This window comes from Strix aluco, chromosome 29 (genome assembly GCF_031877795.1).
Source record: "Strix aluco isolate bStrAlu1 chromosome 29, bStrAlu1.hap1, whole genome shotgun sequence".
Taxonomy (NCBI): Eukaryota; Metazoa; Chordata; class Aves; order Strigiformes; family Strigidae; genus Strix; species Strix aluco.
Genome location: NC_133959.1, coordinates 374,640 through 390,974, shown reverse-complemented (window position 1 = coordinate 390,974; position 16,335 = coordinate 374,640). Strand labels below are relative to the sequence as shown.

Genomic DNA, 16,335 nt, shown 5'->3' with positions numbered 1-16,335 from the left:
TGCTCCCAGCTCCTTCCTCGCTGATGCTGGAGCAGGGACAGCGCCCTGCCGGCAAGGGAAGGTTCTGGGAGGAGCCTTTTCACCTTGTCACTCCTCTGGCAGGGAAGCAGCTCACCAAGGCCAACGCCGGCTCCTGGGGCCGTGCCCGGTGGCAGGGGAGCGGAGGCAGCCGGAGCCGCGGCGGGGAGGGACGGTGGCGAAGAAGCGGAGACGGAGTCGGCCGTAGCTCTGTCAGCTGCTGACGTTTATTGCACAGGATGGGCTGGAGGGAAAGGGGGAGCTGGGAGCGGGGCCGTGTCCCGCCGGCTGCGCAGCTACAGGGCGCCGGGCTGGCGCGGGCCCCGCGGTCGCTGCGTACATTCAATGTGGAGGGCTCCGGAGCGTGAGGCAGAGGCATACGTGCACACACACACACTGCACACACCCGCCGGCACACCCGTGTCCGCAGGGGCACACCCGGGCACGCTGGTGCTCACAGTGTGCGTGTTCCCGGCGTTAGTGCCGGGACAGCCCCGGGTGCGGGTCCCCAGGCTCCTGTGTCTGACTGCAGGGAAGTGGGGCTGCGTTTACCCCCCCCGGCCCCAGGGTCGGGCTGGGGGCAGCAGCGTGTGCGTGAGCTTCTCGTGAGCCTCGGGGTGACCATCCCTCAGACCCCCCCCCCCAACTTACCTCCAGTCCTGGACCATCACCCCTCACCTGGGGTCTGTGGGAGGGGAGGGGGGGCAGGCGCCGGGGCTGGCCAGCGCCTAAAGCCCCAGGGAGGGGTCCCGGGGCTGCACAGACACAGGCGTGGGCTCAGGTCACGGATCATACGCGGAGCTGAGACGGGGATGATGCAGCTGTGGCTTCTAGGGGTGGCTGGGGGCAGCAGGGCTTCGCCACGGGGAGCGGGAGACGGGGCCGCGCTTTGGTCAGAGGCGACTCGGGCCGGGGCTCAGCCCGGCCCCCCCGTACCCCCGCGGTGGGTGGGGGGGTGCTGCGGCCCCCCTGTGCTGCCCCGCTCTGCGGCGGGAGGCAGCGGGGAGCGGGGCTGGCGCCATGGCGGGGGGAGGCAGCCGGCGCCGTGGCCGTGGCCCTCACCCGGCGCAGGACGGGGCACGGGGCGAGACGGGGCTCATGGCCGCAGCCCCCTCGGGCACACTCATCCCCGCGCCCGGCCTGGCGCGGAGGTCACAAGTTGGAAGAGAGCCTGGACTTGGCCGGGTCCGTGTCGGGCGTGCTGGCCGCCGAATCCTTGCGGGCCGAGTCCTGCGGCAGCGCGGGCGGCCCCGCCTGCACCGAGCCCGCGGCCGGCGGGTGGGCCGCAGCCCCCCGCGAGGGTGCCGGGCCCCGCAGCACGGCCGGGGGGCCGGGGCCCGGCGAGGCGGCGGCCGGGCCCCCGCCGATGGAGGCGCAGGACTCGCGGGCCGAGGCCGGGGGGCTCTGGGTGCTGCCGGCCGCCAGCCCGTGGGGCAGCGAGGGCTGCGAGGCCGAGAGGGGCCGCGAATCCTGGCTGAGGCTGCTGGTGGGCAGCGCCTGCGTGCTCTTGTGGGCGGCCAGGCGCTGGGGCGAGCCGGGCGGCTGCTGCTGGCTGAGGGAGAGCTGGGAGCCCAGCTGCCCCGGGGCGGCTCCGTAGGCGAACGTCCGGCTGGCCAGCGGGCTTTGGGACGGCGGGCTGGCCGCGGCCGCGGCGAAGGCGCTGGTGGAGGCGGGCAGGGCCGTGGGCTGCGCCTGGTCCTGCGAGGGCGAGGGGTTGGCGTGGGGCACGGGGGGCTGCGGCTGCTGCGGGGGGCTCTGCTGCAGCAAGACGGGGGAGACGGCAAAGGGGCTGGGCACGGCCTGCGCGTACTGCAAGCGGCGCATCATGCGGGGCGAGCCCAGGGCCATGGAGCCCACCAGCGGGCTGGCCATCTGCGGGCAGAAGCTCATGGCGACGGCTTGCTGGAGGGTGGCGATGGCGGAGGTGACCTGGGGCTGGACGGGGCTGTACAGGGCCGTGTGCTGCTGCAGCTCCGCCTGCTGCACCATCTCCCGGTCGTACTTGACGATCTCCTGGATGATCTCGTTCTCCTGGTTGTTGAAGACGCCCGAGTTGAGGTCGTGCTGCACTTTGTGGAGCAGGATTGAGTTCTTCTTCCCTGCAAGGGAGGGGGCCAGGGTGGGGACCACCGTGAGACCCTGCGCTGGGGCCAGGCCGGGCCCCCCACCCCAGCCACGTCCAGGCCAGGCCCCATGTCCCCCCAGCCCGCTGTGCCCTACCGATGCGGTCGAGGCGGTCGATGGCCACGGTCTCGAAGGCGCGTCTCATCATGGGGTACTCCTCCAGCACCTCGTTGAAGTTGTCCACCGAGAGCGAGTAGAGGCGGCAGTAGGTGTCTGCCCGGACACTGGCCGTGCGCCGGCCCCGGGTCAGCAGGCAGATTTCTGCGGAGGACACACCGGTGCCAAAGTCAAAACACCACTAGCAAGGAGGGGAAAGGGGCGAGGACGATCGAGTGGCGGGTGCCCCGGGACAGCGCGGGCCTCCTGGTGCCTCGTGCAGCCCCCAGGAGGGGACGCGGGCTTGGCCCTACCAGTGCTCACCTCCGAAGTAGGAGCCGTCGGAGAGCTTCATCTCCTTGTTGCCCTTGGTGAGGATGCTGACCACCCCATGCTGGATGAAGTACATCTTCTTGCCGATGGTGCCCTCGCGGATGATGTAGTCGCCCGGCTGAAACACCTCAAACTTCAGCTTGGTGAGCATCGCCGTGACAAAGTTGGGGTCCGCGTTGGCGAACAGCGGCATCGAGGCCACCAGCTTGCGGCAGTTGAAGTTCACAATTTCCTGCAGGGGAAGGAGGTGAGGGACCAGGAGCCCGGGACGTGGCTTCCCCGGGGCAGGCTCACGAACACGGAGGTGTCGGCACACGCAGACACGATTGTGCACGGACACACTTGCACGTGGAGCTGCAGAGCCAGAGCGAGAGGTGCTCGACCCCGAGCACGTGCCCTGTGGGAGCCGGTGGCCCCGCGGCCTCCCCCGCCACACGGAGCAGGGGGACCCGCGCTGTGGGGAGGGCTCGGGGGGTCCCATCCTCGCCACAGCGTCCCTCAGCCGCCTCTCCGGCCCCCGGGGGCCCTTACCTCACGCAGGGGCTCATTGAGCTCCCCCAGGATGCTGTCCTCATCGAACATCTTGCCCTGGTAGCGGTGCTCGTAGTAGTCGTGGATCTTCTGGCGGAAGTCGGCGGGCAGCTTGTGGAAGGACATGTACTGCTCCACCTGCTTGTACTGCGGGGAGGGACGAGGGACGGCATCAGGGCCCAGCCGGGCGGGGGTTGCGGGGCCGGGACCCCCAGCACGTCCCTGCTCCGTGGGTGAGCCCAGACCCCTCCTGGCTGTGGGGTCCCGCTCCAGCGCCCCGTCCCTGCCCTGTGTCGGCACAGAGCGCTCACCCCGTCAGGCACCGCTGCGGCTCCAGGGGGGCTGCGCCAGGCAGGGGCTGGGGGCCGTGGTCCCCGTCCAGCCCAGCCTTACCTTCTCCTGGTACTGGCGCCGGGACGAGTCCAGCGACTGGATGAGGGCGGTGGCGTGGCCGATGAACATGGCGTAGCAGGTGGCCCCCACGATCATGCTCAGCATCGTCAGCCAGATGTCTGTCATGCTCTCAGGCGCCTGCTTCCCGTAGCCAATGCAGAGCATGTGGCTCATGGACTTGAAGAGGGCGAAGGAGTACAGCTCGCTCCAGGAGTCGTTCTGCAGCGACAGGGATGGCGGCGGCGCTCAGCCCCGGCGGCCGCTCGGCCGCTCGCACACGCGTGTGCGTGGGTACAGCGCCCCGACTCAGGCCTGGCAAACTGTCCTGGTTCTCTGCCTCTGCCTCCCCGCTGCGCTCAGCAAGGGGATTGTTGGGCTGTGACAGTCCCACCCTGCAGATGAGGCCCAAACCCACCCCAAGCGCCCGGCCCAGCCGGGGCTGCGGCGATCCCGCAGCGCTCTGCTCCTTCCCGGCGGGTTCCTGCACCTCACCACCCGCCTGGCTTCGCTTCAGGGACTCAGTGATGTTGTTGGGTTTTTTTAAGCTGATATACAAAAGTGCAGCTTTGTGAAATGCTGTGACGGGAACAAACTCTGAGTTTGTGGAAGCTGCTGAGTTACCACAGCGCGCGGGAGCCTGCGGACGTGGCTGGGTCAGGCTGGGATCCCCTGGCCCAGCCTCAGGCAAAGCCCCGGCTCCCCCAGGAGCGAAGCAGCCGGGGAAGGGAAAGCGCGAGACGAGGAGGGGAGGAAGGAAGGGGAGGAAGCCAGGCAGGGGGAATGGAGCAGGGATGGGAACACCGGCAGAGCGGGATGAGAGGGATGGAGGCAGAAGAGCCATTTGTAGCACGCTGCAGGGCAGAGAGGGAGCAATTAGAAACGTGGCCCATTATTTATTAATAGCAGCTTTGCTGCTAATGAGCAGGAGAAGGCGGCAAGGGATGGTGCAAAGAGCCCCGTCAGCATCTTCCGCCCACCCGGATCGATCACAGGCCCCGGGTCCTGCGAGACCTCGCCAGGGAGAGCATCCGCAGCAGGCGCGGGGGCCCCGTGCCCCCCCCTGTGCTTGCACCGTCGGGCACTGCGGCTCCGGGCGGCGCGGGGCCAGGGGAGCGCGGTGGGGCCGGGAGCAGCACTCACCACCATCCCGTTGATGGAGACCCAGCAGTTCTGGGGGAAATCCTGCAGCATGGGCACCAGGAACTGGAGGCAGCCGTCCCAGTGGCAGAGCAGCAGCATCATGCCGATGAGGTTGATGATCCTCATCACCGCGCTGGCCAGGTCGTAGGTCATGTGGAAAATCTGCAGGTGGCGGGGCCGGGGCGGGACGGCAGCGGGTGAGCGCAGGGACCGTCCCCCACTGCCCGGCGCCCTCGGGGCACTGACCCACACGGCCTCGGCCAAAGGAGGCACTCGCGGTCCCAGCCCCCCCAGCAGCCTGTGCTCCACCTGCCTATTTCTAGCTGGTCGGACGCCGCCACGCTGCCGCCCTGGAAAGCGCTAATGGCCGCGAGCTTTGGTGAGGATAAGCCAGCGCTGGCGGCTGCTCAGGGAGAGCCAAATGCTCTGGGCACTGGCGAGGGAGCGGGGCAGCCCCCGGGGCAGCGGGTGCTGGGGACCAGGCTCAGCCACAGGCGGCTTTTGGTAAAGAGGGTCCGAGGTGCCCACGTCAGGTCCCCTCTCAGCCCCCAATCTGGGGAGAGCAGCCCGGGCAGAAATCCCACCAACAATGCGCCGGGGCTGCGTCCCCCCAGGGCTGGCGGCTACAAGAGCATCAAACACTGAGACACATCAACAACACCCCGGGAGGGCCCCCGGGAGAGCCCCCAGCCCAGGGGAGGGAGCTGTGACCGGGGGGACCCACCATGGTGGTGCTGGGACCAGAGCCCTGGCCGTGGAGCGGCTGATCGGTGCCCTGAGCACCCCCGAGCCCCCAGCTCCCGTCAGAGCGGGGCTCCCCTGGCCGCGTCCCCAGCCCCAGCCTGGCGGCAGCACCCCCTGCCCCCGGCCCCCCACAGGTAGGGGGTAGAGACGTGTCCTACTGGTTGCAAACTGAGCCACGGGCTGAGGACTTGTTCCTTTTCCTTTAATATTTTTAGGGTCCAGAAAAAGTGAATTCAGGGCAGGGGGAAAGAAAAAAAAAAGCAATTAACCCCCTTGCTGTGAAACTCCCAATCGTCCCCCCGCTGCAGATCCAAGGCTGGAGCCCTGCAGCATCGCATGGAGCAGCTGCAGGGCCACGCCATGGCCACAGCCACAGCCACGGCCACTGCCACCGCCACGGCCACAGCGGGCTCTGTGGCTGCCTGCGCAGGCAGGGCACGCGGCGCGGGCAGCACGAGGCAGAGCCGGTGCGACATGCTGGGGAGGGAACAAGGTGGAGCGCGAGGGCTGGGGAAGGGGTGAGGACAGGCAGGAGCAGCCCTGGCCCCGTCTCTGCCGGCCGCGGGCACATCCCTGCCCCGATGCAGCCAGTGACCATCTCTACCCCAGAGTGGCCACTCTCTGCCCCTCTCCCACCCACTGCCGTCGAGGGCTAAATCAGGCACATGTGGCCCCCCCGGAGATGGTCCCACAGCATCCACCAGCCCCCACCGAGAGCAGGTGAGTCCCAGCGGGGATCAGGGCCACCTCCCCGCCCGTGCCCCGTAGGCGGATGCGATTACCCGGATAATCCGCGCAGCCACGCGCAGGTTTAACGCGCCCCCGCCGCTCTCCCTGCTAAATCCCATCTGAAAGTGAAAAAAGGGTGCAGAGCCGGAGCCCTGGCGGGGGGGGGGACAGGGGGGGCTGGACAAGGTCTGGGATGGGGCTTCACAGGAGGCACGGGAGCTCCCGCAGCAGACCCCAGCCGGGCACAAGTCCCCAGCGCCCACCCCGGCTCGCAGAGCGGCCACGCGGCTTTGCAGGGTGGAGGCGCAGGAGGGTCCGGTGCCGTCCCCACAGCCACCGGAGCCGACGTCACCGTGCCCAGACTGCACCGCGGGTCCCTGCTGCGCTACCGGACACCCGGCCAAGAGCCGCACGTGCCCTTGCTGGGCCTGGGGACAGGCGGTGGCAGAGGAGGAGGAGGAGGGAGCGAAGGCCCTCGCCACCCCTCCAGCCGCGGGTGTGCAGCCAGCGGAGCTGCCGGGAGGCACCTGCCCACGCGGCAAGGCCGAGCACACCCTGTCCCCACGCCAAGGCACACCCTGGGTGCACCAAGCCGGGCAGCACCCCGCCTCCTGCCCTGGGCACCCCGGGGTCCTGCTGGCCCTGAGGTGCTGGGGCTCCCGCAGCCCCCCCGGTGCTCCCCAGCGAGCTGGCGGGGACCAGAGGTGCGGAGCTGAGTGGTCGAGCCGACCACAGACGCGGTTGAGCTGCCGGCAGAGCACGGGGCAGCACGTCTGCCTGTGCCTGGCCATGCTGTCACCCAGGGGTGCTGCTGTACCACAGGGGACAGAGCAGAGGGAAGGTGGGGGACACCCAGGGGTGCCCAGAACCTCCCCCCCCCCCTCCAGGGAGGGTCACAGCCACCCACTGGCCCCGCATGCAGCCCCGCAGGCCCCCTCCAACCCGCCGGCACCTCGGGCAGTGCCGAGCCCCGCGGCCCTTGCAGGGGCCCCTCCTGGCTCCTGCTCCCCCCAGCCGGTGCCGCTGCGTCCCGCGGGACACTCACCTCCTCCCACTGGTGGATGTAGCGGATGAGCCGGGAGAGGCGCAGGAGCCGCAGGAGGCTGAGGATCTTGGTGAAGCGGACGATGCGAAGGGCGCGGGCCGTCTTGTAGACCTCCGAGTCTATGCCCTTCTCCACGATGAGGAAGACATAGTCCACGGGGATGGACGAGACAAAGTCCACCACAAACCAGGTCTTGAGGTACTTCTTCTTGATCCTCTCGGGGTCCAGGATGATTTCCGTGTTGTCCTCGATGACAATCCCTGTCCGGAAGTTCAGCACCAGGTCCATCAGGAAGAAGGTGTCAGAGACCACGTTGAAGACGATCCAGGGCGCTGTGGTCTCCTCCTTGAAGAAGGTGATGCCCACGGGGATGATGATCAGGTTGCCCACCATGAAGAGCAGCATCGTGAAGTCCCAGTAAAACCTGGGGAGTGAGAGGATGGAGGAGGGTGTCACCAGCACCCCGCAGCGACCCCCTGCATCGAGGGGACCTGGCCACCACACCCTGCCCTAAGAGACCCCCGCTGCTGGGGTGCCAGCACCCTGATTCCACCTCGGCCCCAGGCACCCTCTGCCCAGGGACCACATCCTGCTCCCCCCCCTCAAAACTGCCTCTAGGCCTGATCTTGCCGGGCAGCGCAGCCCCTGGTAGCGATACGGCTGTGCGAGTGCGGAGGGGGTGCAGGATGAGGCCGGGGCTGGCCGCTGCGGGGGCTCTTCCTGCTGCGCTGGTTTGGCCCCAGGTCTGCCCTGAGCACCCAAACCAGGCATGTCCCAGGGGAGAACGATGCTGCCATGTGCCGGTGGGGGAGACCCCCCCGCTGAGCCGCCCACGGGCTGGGGATCACCCTCACCCCCAAACCGCCCTCTGCGGCGGGGCCATCGCACTCTCTGCGGTCAGCGCTCGAGGTCACGGCTGGAGGCAGGACGGGGGAGCTCGGCCTCCCCCACCGCTGCCCTGGGAGCAGCCCCCACCCCTCCCCACTCCCGGGGGGCGACCCGAGGACGGGGGACAGAGTCCCCAGGGACAGCCAGGGCCACCCCTCCCCAGCGCCTCCCTGGACGGGGCTGTGGTCCTGGTTTTGGGGGTGCGCAGGGCGGTGGCTGCTGGACCCCGGCAGCGCGGCCGCGGCGGAAGGAGCCGCAGCGGGTCACGTACGGCTGCAGCTGGAGCCTCTGCCTCTGCCCGGCTGCGCGGCTCCTCCGCCGCCCCCACCCTCCCCTGCCTCACCCCCGTCCTTCTCTCCTCTCTCCTTGCCCCATGCTCTGGGCCTCCCATGACCTTTCCGAGCATCTGCAAGGTCACAGCAGCCCCATCCCGGCAGGACCGTGCACAGGGGTCCCCGGCCCCGCCTGCCCCACGCCCCGGCACTGCCCTGGGGGGCCGGAGGAGAGGATGCTCCTCGGTGCCACCCGCACAGTCACGCAGGACCTTTGCCCACGCTCAGCCCCCACCCCCCGCCGCTGCCCACCCCAGGAGCCGCAGGCTGAGGGGCAGGGGCTGCCCTGGCCACGCTGGGGGGGACGGGGGGACGAGGGGGGGACCTCCCGCAGATGGGAACGGGGGATGGGCCGGCTCCATCCCCCCGTGCAGATTAGCGCAGGACCGGAGCTGAGCATCCCGGCTCCTGACCTTTCTCCAATGACACCTTCCCCATGTGAGGCGTTGTCGTGGCAACCGTGAGTGATGTCACTGCTGCACAAGGGTGACTTCACACCCAGGGCTGTCTCCAGGGTACCCTCCCCAGCCGGGAGGAGCGGGCTGTGTTCCCCCGCACCCCTGCGGCCACAGTGGGTCCTGCCGGACCCCCGGGCTCCAGCCGCATGACACGACCCCCTGGACACCGGCAGAGCCGCTGCTGGGGCCGCGGCAGCACCGGGCTGGATCTGCCCCTCAAACCCCCCAGCAGCTCGTGCCCTCACTGCGAACTGACCCCGCGGCACAGAGCGAGTCCCGTGGGGGCATCAGCCACGCAAAGCTGTGAAGAACAAAGATTAAATAATCACGCCAGCTGGGCCAAACTCTCCACTGGCTCAAATCCCTTTGCAATCTGGCTGAGCCAGGGCAGAACTCAGCCTGCTGAGAAAGTAAACTGCTCCTGACCCCCCCAAGACACTCGGCTGACTCTGTGCGATCTCTTTGGGGACCCGGGTGTGATGCCAACCCTTTCTTCCTCCAAGAGCAGTGTGTGCATAGAAAATAAGATCCAATCCAGGCTACTAAAAATATCTGAAAACAAATTAATTAGGATCCTCAGCACCCCCTCCTTTGCTCCTGACCCAGTTGAATGGCAGCGACGGTGACAGAAGATGCCGAAAGCCCCTGCGAGCGGGGGCTGCTGCGTTCCTACTGCACCACCTGCCCCGAGCCTGGCTCAGCAGTGCCGCCCCACAGGTCCTGGCCAGGAGCTGAGTCGGGGCTGAGCCCCCCCCAAGCCCCAGGACCCCCCCACACTCCTGCCCCCGAGACCCCAGAGCACCAGGTCCCTCCGCAGAGCTGCCACCGCTCCAGCACCTCCAAAACCCTGACGAGACCCCAAGGCCGGAGAGGCGCGGGGCAATCCCGATGGCTGCACCAGCAAAGCCTCCCCGTCTGCGCACTGTTGCTGCCTGGGGGGGGCCAGGAGAACCCCCGGCGCCATCCGAGGGGGGGCACAGCAGCAGGACACCAGGATGTCCCCTCTCAGCTCCATCACTGGCACACGGAGCTCCCAGGGACGATCCAGCCACCTCCACACGCTCGGTGCAACGTGTCGCTCCCCTCGATGGCGACGGCAGTGACCGGGCCCCCAGCTGCCGCTCCCCAGCCTGCCCGGGCGGCCAGAGCTCCCCGAGACCGGGGAGTCCCCGAGGGATGAGCCCCTCGGCCCGGACCAAGGCCCTGGCTGCAAGCGGGCGGGAGCAGCGCAGGATCGGTGCTCTGCAAACTCGCACTAAATACTCATATTCTAAAAAACGAGGTCGCTCCTATAACTGGGTTAAGAAGCCAGTGGCAGGAGTTTGCCCGAGCTGAGCGAGCAGGGAGGTGCGATGCCCAACATCCCGACCGTACCCCCCCCCCCTCCCAGCACAGCCAGTTGTGGCGAATGACTGGTGCTGCTCCCCCCTGGAAAAGCCCTTTACCCCAGGGGTCCCTGGGGAGGGGAGGGGGGATCAAGGCTTTGCAAACTGCTCGAGAACCCAAAACCTTTGAAATCCCCCCAGACAGCGGGTCGCAGCCTTTCTTCCCTGTGACTTTCAGCAGGTCCGACTGCCCCACACCGACACTGCAGAGGGGGAGAACAGCTCCCCGACAGCCTCACCAGAGGGAACGGTAACACCGGGACCAGCAGCAGCGCTGGCCCACACACTGGGAGTGACCACAGCTGGCGAGCCCGGTCCCTCTGCTCAGGAGCCCCGACGGTGGCACCATCCAGGCACCAGCAAAGCCCCAGAAACTGTTTTAAGTCCAGAAGAGGAAGATTCTGGCCAAGCGGCACCAGGGACACACGCTCTGGATGTGGCTTTGCCCCTGATTCAGGTGCGGGATCGGCTCTTGCAACAGAAATTCGCCAGCAGCGAAAACCCACAGCTCAGCCCCAGTCCCAGTCCCAGCCCCAGCCCCAGCCCCAGCCCCAGCCCCAGCATCGCAGAAGGCTGTGAGCGCCGGGCTGGTGGGGGGCGATGCCGGCGTAGCCGTGGCCGTGGCAGGTCCCCGCGGCGGTCGCAGGGAGACGGGCACCGCCACCACCACTGAGTCACTGCTGCGCACAGCTCCCAGCATTACTGATGCATCCAGAGAGGCTGAATCCTCCTCCCGGGCTTACGCAAGGCTCTTCCCGTGTGAGAAGGGGAAGGGATGGACCCTGGAGCTGGAGCACCCGCTCCCTGGGCTCCTGTGATCCCCGGGAAGCACCCGGCCCCCTGGGAACGCCACCGGCCTCCTCCTCGGCCCTGGACCCACGTGCGTCCCTGCTCCCGAGGCCTCGCAGCACCCCCAGCCCCACACACGCCCCTGCCTGGGCCCCGGGTGCGTACGGGGTGTAAATGTGGGAGCCAGAACAGCAACGTGCCGCGGGTCACTGCGAAACGAGGGCTGGATGCGGCCCTCAGGCTCCCAATCCCACTCCAAGCGCGATACCCCAGTTGCAGAAACACCAACAGAAATAACAAAAAAGTCAACGCTAACTGGGCTTTTTCCTCCCATCGATAAAGACCAGAAGAGGCGAACACAGAGACGACAACGGCGCACAGCACCTGGAAGGAGGTGGCTCTGCTCAGCACTGTCTGCTTCAGCGTGCGATTTCCAAGGTCTCCTTTATCAGATTTGCAGCTCGGGATCTCAACCAGCCACCCAGGCTGCTTCCTAATAATTCAATATTTATGTAAATAGCAACTTTCATTCCTGGAGCAAGTCTGCCCCTGAATTTTGCATGAATAATCGCCGCGCTGTGTCCGTGAGGAGACAGGATCGCTAAACGACTCCGATTACGAAATGATGTCACATATGCAGATGGGTAATGGTTTTATCTTAAGACGGGAAAATGGGTTTTGCAGGGCAAACACAGCTGGGTTCATGCTCCATTATCATTACTAGATAAACACATTTTTTTTACGGCAGGGCAATGTGGAATAGAAGGACACACGTCCTCAACATGCCCCAGCAGGGCAGGCTCCTCACGGCCGGGATTTCAGCCCCGCGTTGAGCTGATCCTGCTCGTGTGCATGTTTGTAGCCCCAGATGATGCCGCGGCTCTGCCCGCGGCTCCTCCCCGCTGGGCAGGGAACTCTCCTACGCCACTCGCAGCATCAAAACACAGGCCGGGGCTCTTCCCCAATGGGTTTCAAGTTTTGACAGTGACTCCAGGAGGGAAGGAGCCAGTGCGGGGCAGGCTGGCCAGGGTGACTCCCCAAGGTCACCCCAGCATGGGCCGGCACCTGCCCGCCCGCCGCAAGCGCCCGCCTGGGGAGCGTCGCTGCTCCGCTCCAGGGAAGCCTCCGAGGCCTCGCTCCCACCGTGGCTCTTGGCAGCACTGCGGCTCTGCCAGCTCAGAGGAGCAGGGCAGGCGCTGGCCCTGGTGCAGTCATGGGGGGGACGGTGGGGTCACTCAGCCCCCCGGCTCGCCAGCCCCCAGGAACCAAGGATCCGCCTGGCACCACCTCACCTGCTCCGCGGCGGGATGGGCGACGGCTGCGCGGTGCAGCCGCCCTCGCCGTGCAGCTGCCCTCGCCCTGGCTCTGCAGCAGAGCCGGTGCCCAGCCAGCAAGTCAAGGAGGGGCTCGGGCAGGTGCCTTCGGCGGGCCCCCCCCGGGAAAGCCTGTCGCAAGGGCGCAGGACCCCTGCGCGGGAGGGCAGCCCCGAGAGGGGCCGAGGGCCACCAGCCGCTCCTCTGGAAGGTGCCAGATGGGCCCAGGAGCAGCGCATGAGGGCGGGAGGTGCAGGCGCTGGTTCCTGCTCTGAGCCCACCTGGCCAGGGCAGACCCCCCCACCCGTGGGTGGCCTCTTCCCCCTGCCCCGGGGACCCCCGCGCTGGTGGGGACCCATCAGCGGTGAACGGATCCCGGGGTCTGGCTCAGCAGCGTCCCCGCACCCTCCCTCGACCCTCCCCACACCGCGCACCAGAACAACTCAAAGCCGAGCTCCTCGTCCCCCCCCAGCCTCCGGCCAAAGGCCTCCCAGCCCCTTGGAGGTCCCTGGACCAGGGACCCCCATTCCCAGCTCACTGGTGATGCCGTGGGGGCCACCCATCCCCGGTGCCGTTTTCCCCAGCCAGTCGAGCCGCACGTCCCCCCCCCCCAGCAGCTTTCACATGACCTGGGAAGCATCTGCTGCCTCCGAGCCCCCCTCGGGCTCGGGGTGGGGGGGAAGGAGATGGAGCTGCAGCGTCCTTCTCCCCGGGTTCGCCGTTCCTCGGCTGGAAGCTGCTCAGGCTGGGTCTGGGGGTCTCTGGGCCCGCTTGGGAGCGAGATGAATCCCCCCTGAAACTCCCTGGATGGCAGGGACGGGATCAGGCCTCCTCGGGGGAGGGGGGGCCTTGGCAAAGCTCCGCTTGGCAGCGGGAGGGGAGAGCAGCGGGTGCTCCAGGCCAGAGCCCGGCCCTGCCGGGGGAGGGTGACACCGTCCCCAGGGGCGGTCGCGGGGGGCAGAGCCCAGTGGGGCTCTAGAGGGTCCGCGCTGGGCCGAGCCGCCGGAAGCCCCGCGAAGGACGAGGGGGTGCCCTTGCCCGGAAACCCCCCTGTGAAAGCGGGGGGCTCTCGGCACCCCCGGATCGGCTGCAGCCCCGCTGGGGAGGGGGGTGCCCAGCCGCCGGCCCCTCCCTGCACCCGGGCGAGCAGCATCCGCGCCGCCACCCCCAGCACAGCTCAAGGTGCCCTCTCCAGGGCACGGCTCGGCCCGGCCTCCCCTTCCCCCGCCCGCGGCGCCGGCCCCGGGCTCCGCTCGGCCCCTCGCCCCCCACCCCCGGGGGGATGCACCGGCCCCGGGGGGGGGGGGAGGATGTACCGGCCCCGGGGGGGGATGCACCGGCCCCGGGGGGGGAGGGCGGGGAGGATATACCGGCCCCGGGGGGGGGAGGATATACCGGCACCGGCGGGGGGGAGGATATACCGGCACCGGCGGGGGGGGGGGAAGGATGTACCGGCACCGGGGGGGGGAGGGAGGATGTACCAGCACCGGGGGGGGGAGGGAGGATGTACCGGCACCGGGGAGGGATGCACCAGCCCGGCCCGATGCACCGGCCCCGGAGCCCCGCGGGGTCCCGGGCGCTGCCCTCGCCCCCCCCGGCCGGGCGCGCACCTGAAGTCGCTGTAGGGGTGGATGATCCAGGCCCCCGCCGACTTGACGCGCTCCTGCTCCCGCTCCACCGCCTTCTGCGAGCCGAACATCCGCAGCGAGAACTTGTTAACGCCGGGCTGGAGCATCGCCCCGAACTGCCGCTGCATGAAGCTGGCCTGGCTGCCGCGGGCCTCCTCGCCCGCATCCTCCGCGCCCTCCTCGGCCGCCTTGGCCCCGCCGGGGGACGCGCCGCCGCCGCCGCAGGAGAAGGAGACCTTGGGCTCCCGGGGGGGCTCCGGGCCGGGGCTGCGCGGCGGCTCCCCCCGCCGGCACTCGCCGTTCGGGGACCCCTTCCCGCCGCGGCCCCGCGCCCGCCCCGCCGCCGCCGCCGCCCCCCCGCCGCCGCCGCGCTTGGCCGCCTCGGCCGCCTCCTCCTCGGCCGCCGCCTCCCCGCCGCCCGCCCGCATCCTGCCGCTGCCGCCGCCGAGGCCACCGGCGGCCGAGTGGCGGCCGCCGCCGCGGCGGGGGCGGGCCGGGGCGGGCCGGGGGCGGGCGGCGGGGCGGGCACCGGGCGGCTCCGCAGCTCCCCCCGCCGGCACAGCCCCCGCCGGCGGCACCGGCGACCGGGGCTGCCCCCGCTGCGCCCGACGGCCCCGGCCCGGGCGCTCCGGACCCCCCCTACCCCCCCGCCGGGCAGGGAGCGCTCCGGGCGCTGCCCCGTCGAAAGCCCCTTCGCATCCGGGACCCGCTCCCGGGGCGGCCCCACCCACCCCCGGGCCTGGGGCGGACCCCGCAGCCCCGCCGGGCACGGGGGGCTCCGCGCAGACCGGGGCGACGTGGCTTCACCCTCCCGCAGCCCCGGGGACCCGTCGCCCACGTCCCCAGACCCAGCCCGTCCCCTCGCACCCCCCAGGGCTGAGCCCCCCCCGCCCCGAGCTGGTGGCAGGAGGAACGGCCGGGGGTGGGGGTGGGGCGGGGGGGTCGCAGCGATGGGGACCCGGGACCGGCACCCCGGGACAGGGCGGCTCCTGCGTGTCCCGGAAACGCCACGGGCCGGGAACTGCAGCTGGGCACCAGCGAGGGGACACCCGCGCCCGCAGCCACGGCGGGACCCGGTGGTGCTCTGGGTGCCGGGAGCGGGTCAGCGGGACCAGCCCCCCCCCCGCCCCGCCGTCCCCCCGCGGCTGCCCCGGGCTGCGAGGACACGGGAGCGAGGAGGAGGCCGGGTGAGCCCCGAGCACCGCCGCGGCTCCGACAGCGCCGGCTGCCGCAGGCCCTCGGCAGACCGAGACCCGTCCGGGGTCACGGTGCCGCATGGGCGACGCGGCCGGAGCGGGTGGCACCATCTGCTGCCCGCGGTGCAGAAACGCAGCCGCACACCGCGCGTCCGGCTCCTGCCCCGGCCCCGGCCCCGGCCCCCGCCAGCCCCACTCCGCGCCCCGGTCAGGCAGCCGCCGCCCCCCCGCGGAGCCCCACGGCCCAGGACGCCCCAAAAGCCGCGCTCCAGCCCACCGCGGGCTCGCTCTGCAGCGACTCACCCCCTCGGCTTCACGGAACCACCCGCGACAGCCCATTTCTCCAAACCGCTCCCCAGGATAGCGCTGCCCCCCAGCCCTCGGGGGAGCCCCCGACGCTGCAGCTTGACCTGAGCCGGAGGCTGGAGAGGCCGGAGTGGAGCGAGGCCCCGGGGAGGCAGCAGCGGCTCAGGGCTCCCCCCAGGGCGGCAGAAGCTGAGCAGGATCCCCGCAGATGGGGGTGCCCAGAGCACCCGCTGTCCCCCGGCTCGGAGCGGGGCACCCCGGCAGAGGCCAGCTCACGCCTCGGCCCGCTGGGGCTGCGCCGCGGGGGAGTGGGCCCGGCCGAGCGCAGCACGATGCTGCCCCGTCCCCCCCAGGATCTTTGCCCACCCTGCGCCTCCCAAACAAAAGGCACAAGCGGTGCTTTGTGCCGCGGCCCGAGAGCAGGGTCAGGCAGGACCCATAATCCTCATCAAGGAAATTAAACCATGCATTGATTTTCACCAGGACGGCACCCGCCAGCACGAGGCCAGCGGTGGAAGCCTTGCATAACCCACTTACATGCCGCAGAGCCACGCTGCCCGGCCAGCCCCGGGGCCAGTCCGGCTGCCTGCACACCGAGGGACCAGACCACCGGCACCGCTGCCAGACCTGTGGACCATCACACCGCAGGCAGCAGCTCCCTGGGCACAGCCCTGGGATGAGCCACGCTCCCTAATTACCCCTTCCCGAGCAGGGAGAAGTGTTTGGGTACGGGGTGAGGCCACAGCCACCACGGTCACCAAGGCTGGGGCAGGCAGGGCTCACTCCTCTCCAGCCCGCAGCCTCCCCACCTCGCTCCAAGGGCAGGAGCGTGGGCAGCAGCACACTGAGCTCAGGCTGCAGGAGAGGGACCCCCCACTGCATCCTCT

At 69.7% G+C, this 16,335-nt stretch overlaps 1 protein-coding gene across 1 annotated transcript; it reads right to left on the bottom strand.

The window, feature by feature from the left end:
• Positions 1 to 223: 223 nt before the first annotated feature.
• On the bottom strand, positions 224 to 14,408 carry HCN2 (hyperpolarization activated cyclic nucleotide gated potassium and sodium channel 2). The gene is made up of 8 exons (XM_074808800.1): positions 13,929 to 14,408; positions 7,154 to 7,577; positions 4,636 to 4,797; positions 3,496 to 3,714; positions 3,103 to 3,249; positions 2,563 to 2,803; positions 2,239 to 2,403; positions 224 to 2,117 (listed from the first exon to the last, which is right to left on the bottom strand). Exons 1-8 carry the CDS (start codon positions 14,372 to 14,374, stop codon positions 1,171 to 1,173), a joined length of 2,751 nt encoding a protein of 916 aa, XP_074664901.1. The 5' UTR covers positions 14,375 to 14,408; the 3' UTR covers positions 224 to 1,170.
• Positions 14,409 to 16,335: the final 1,927 nt, after the last annotated feature.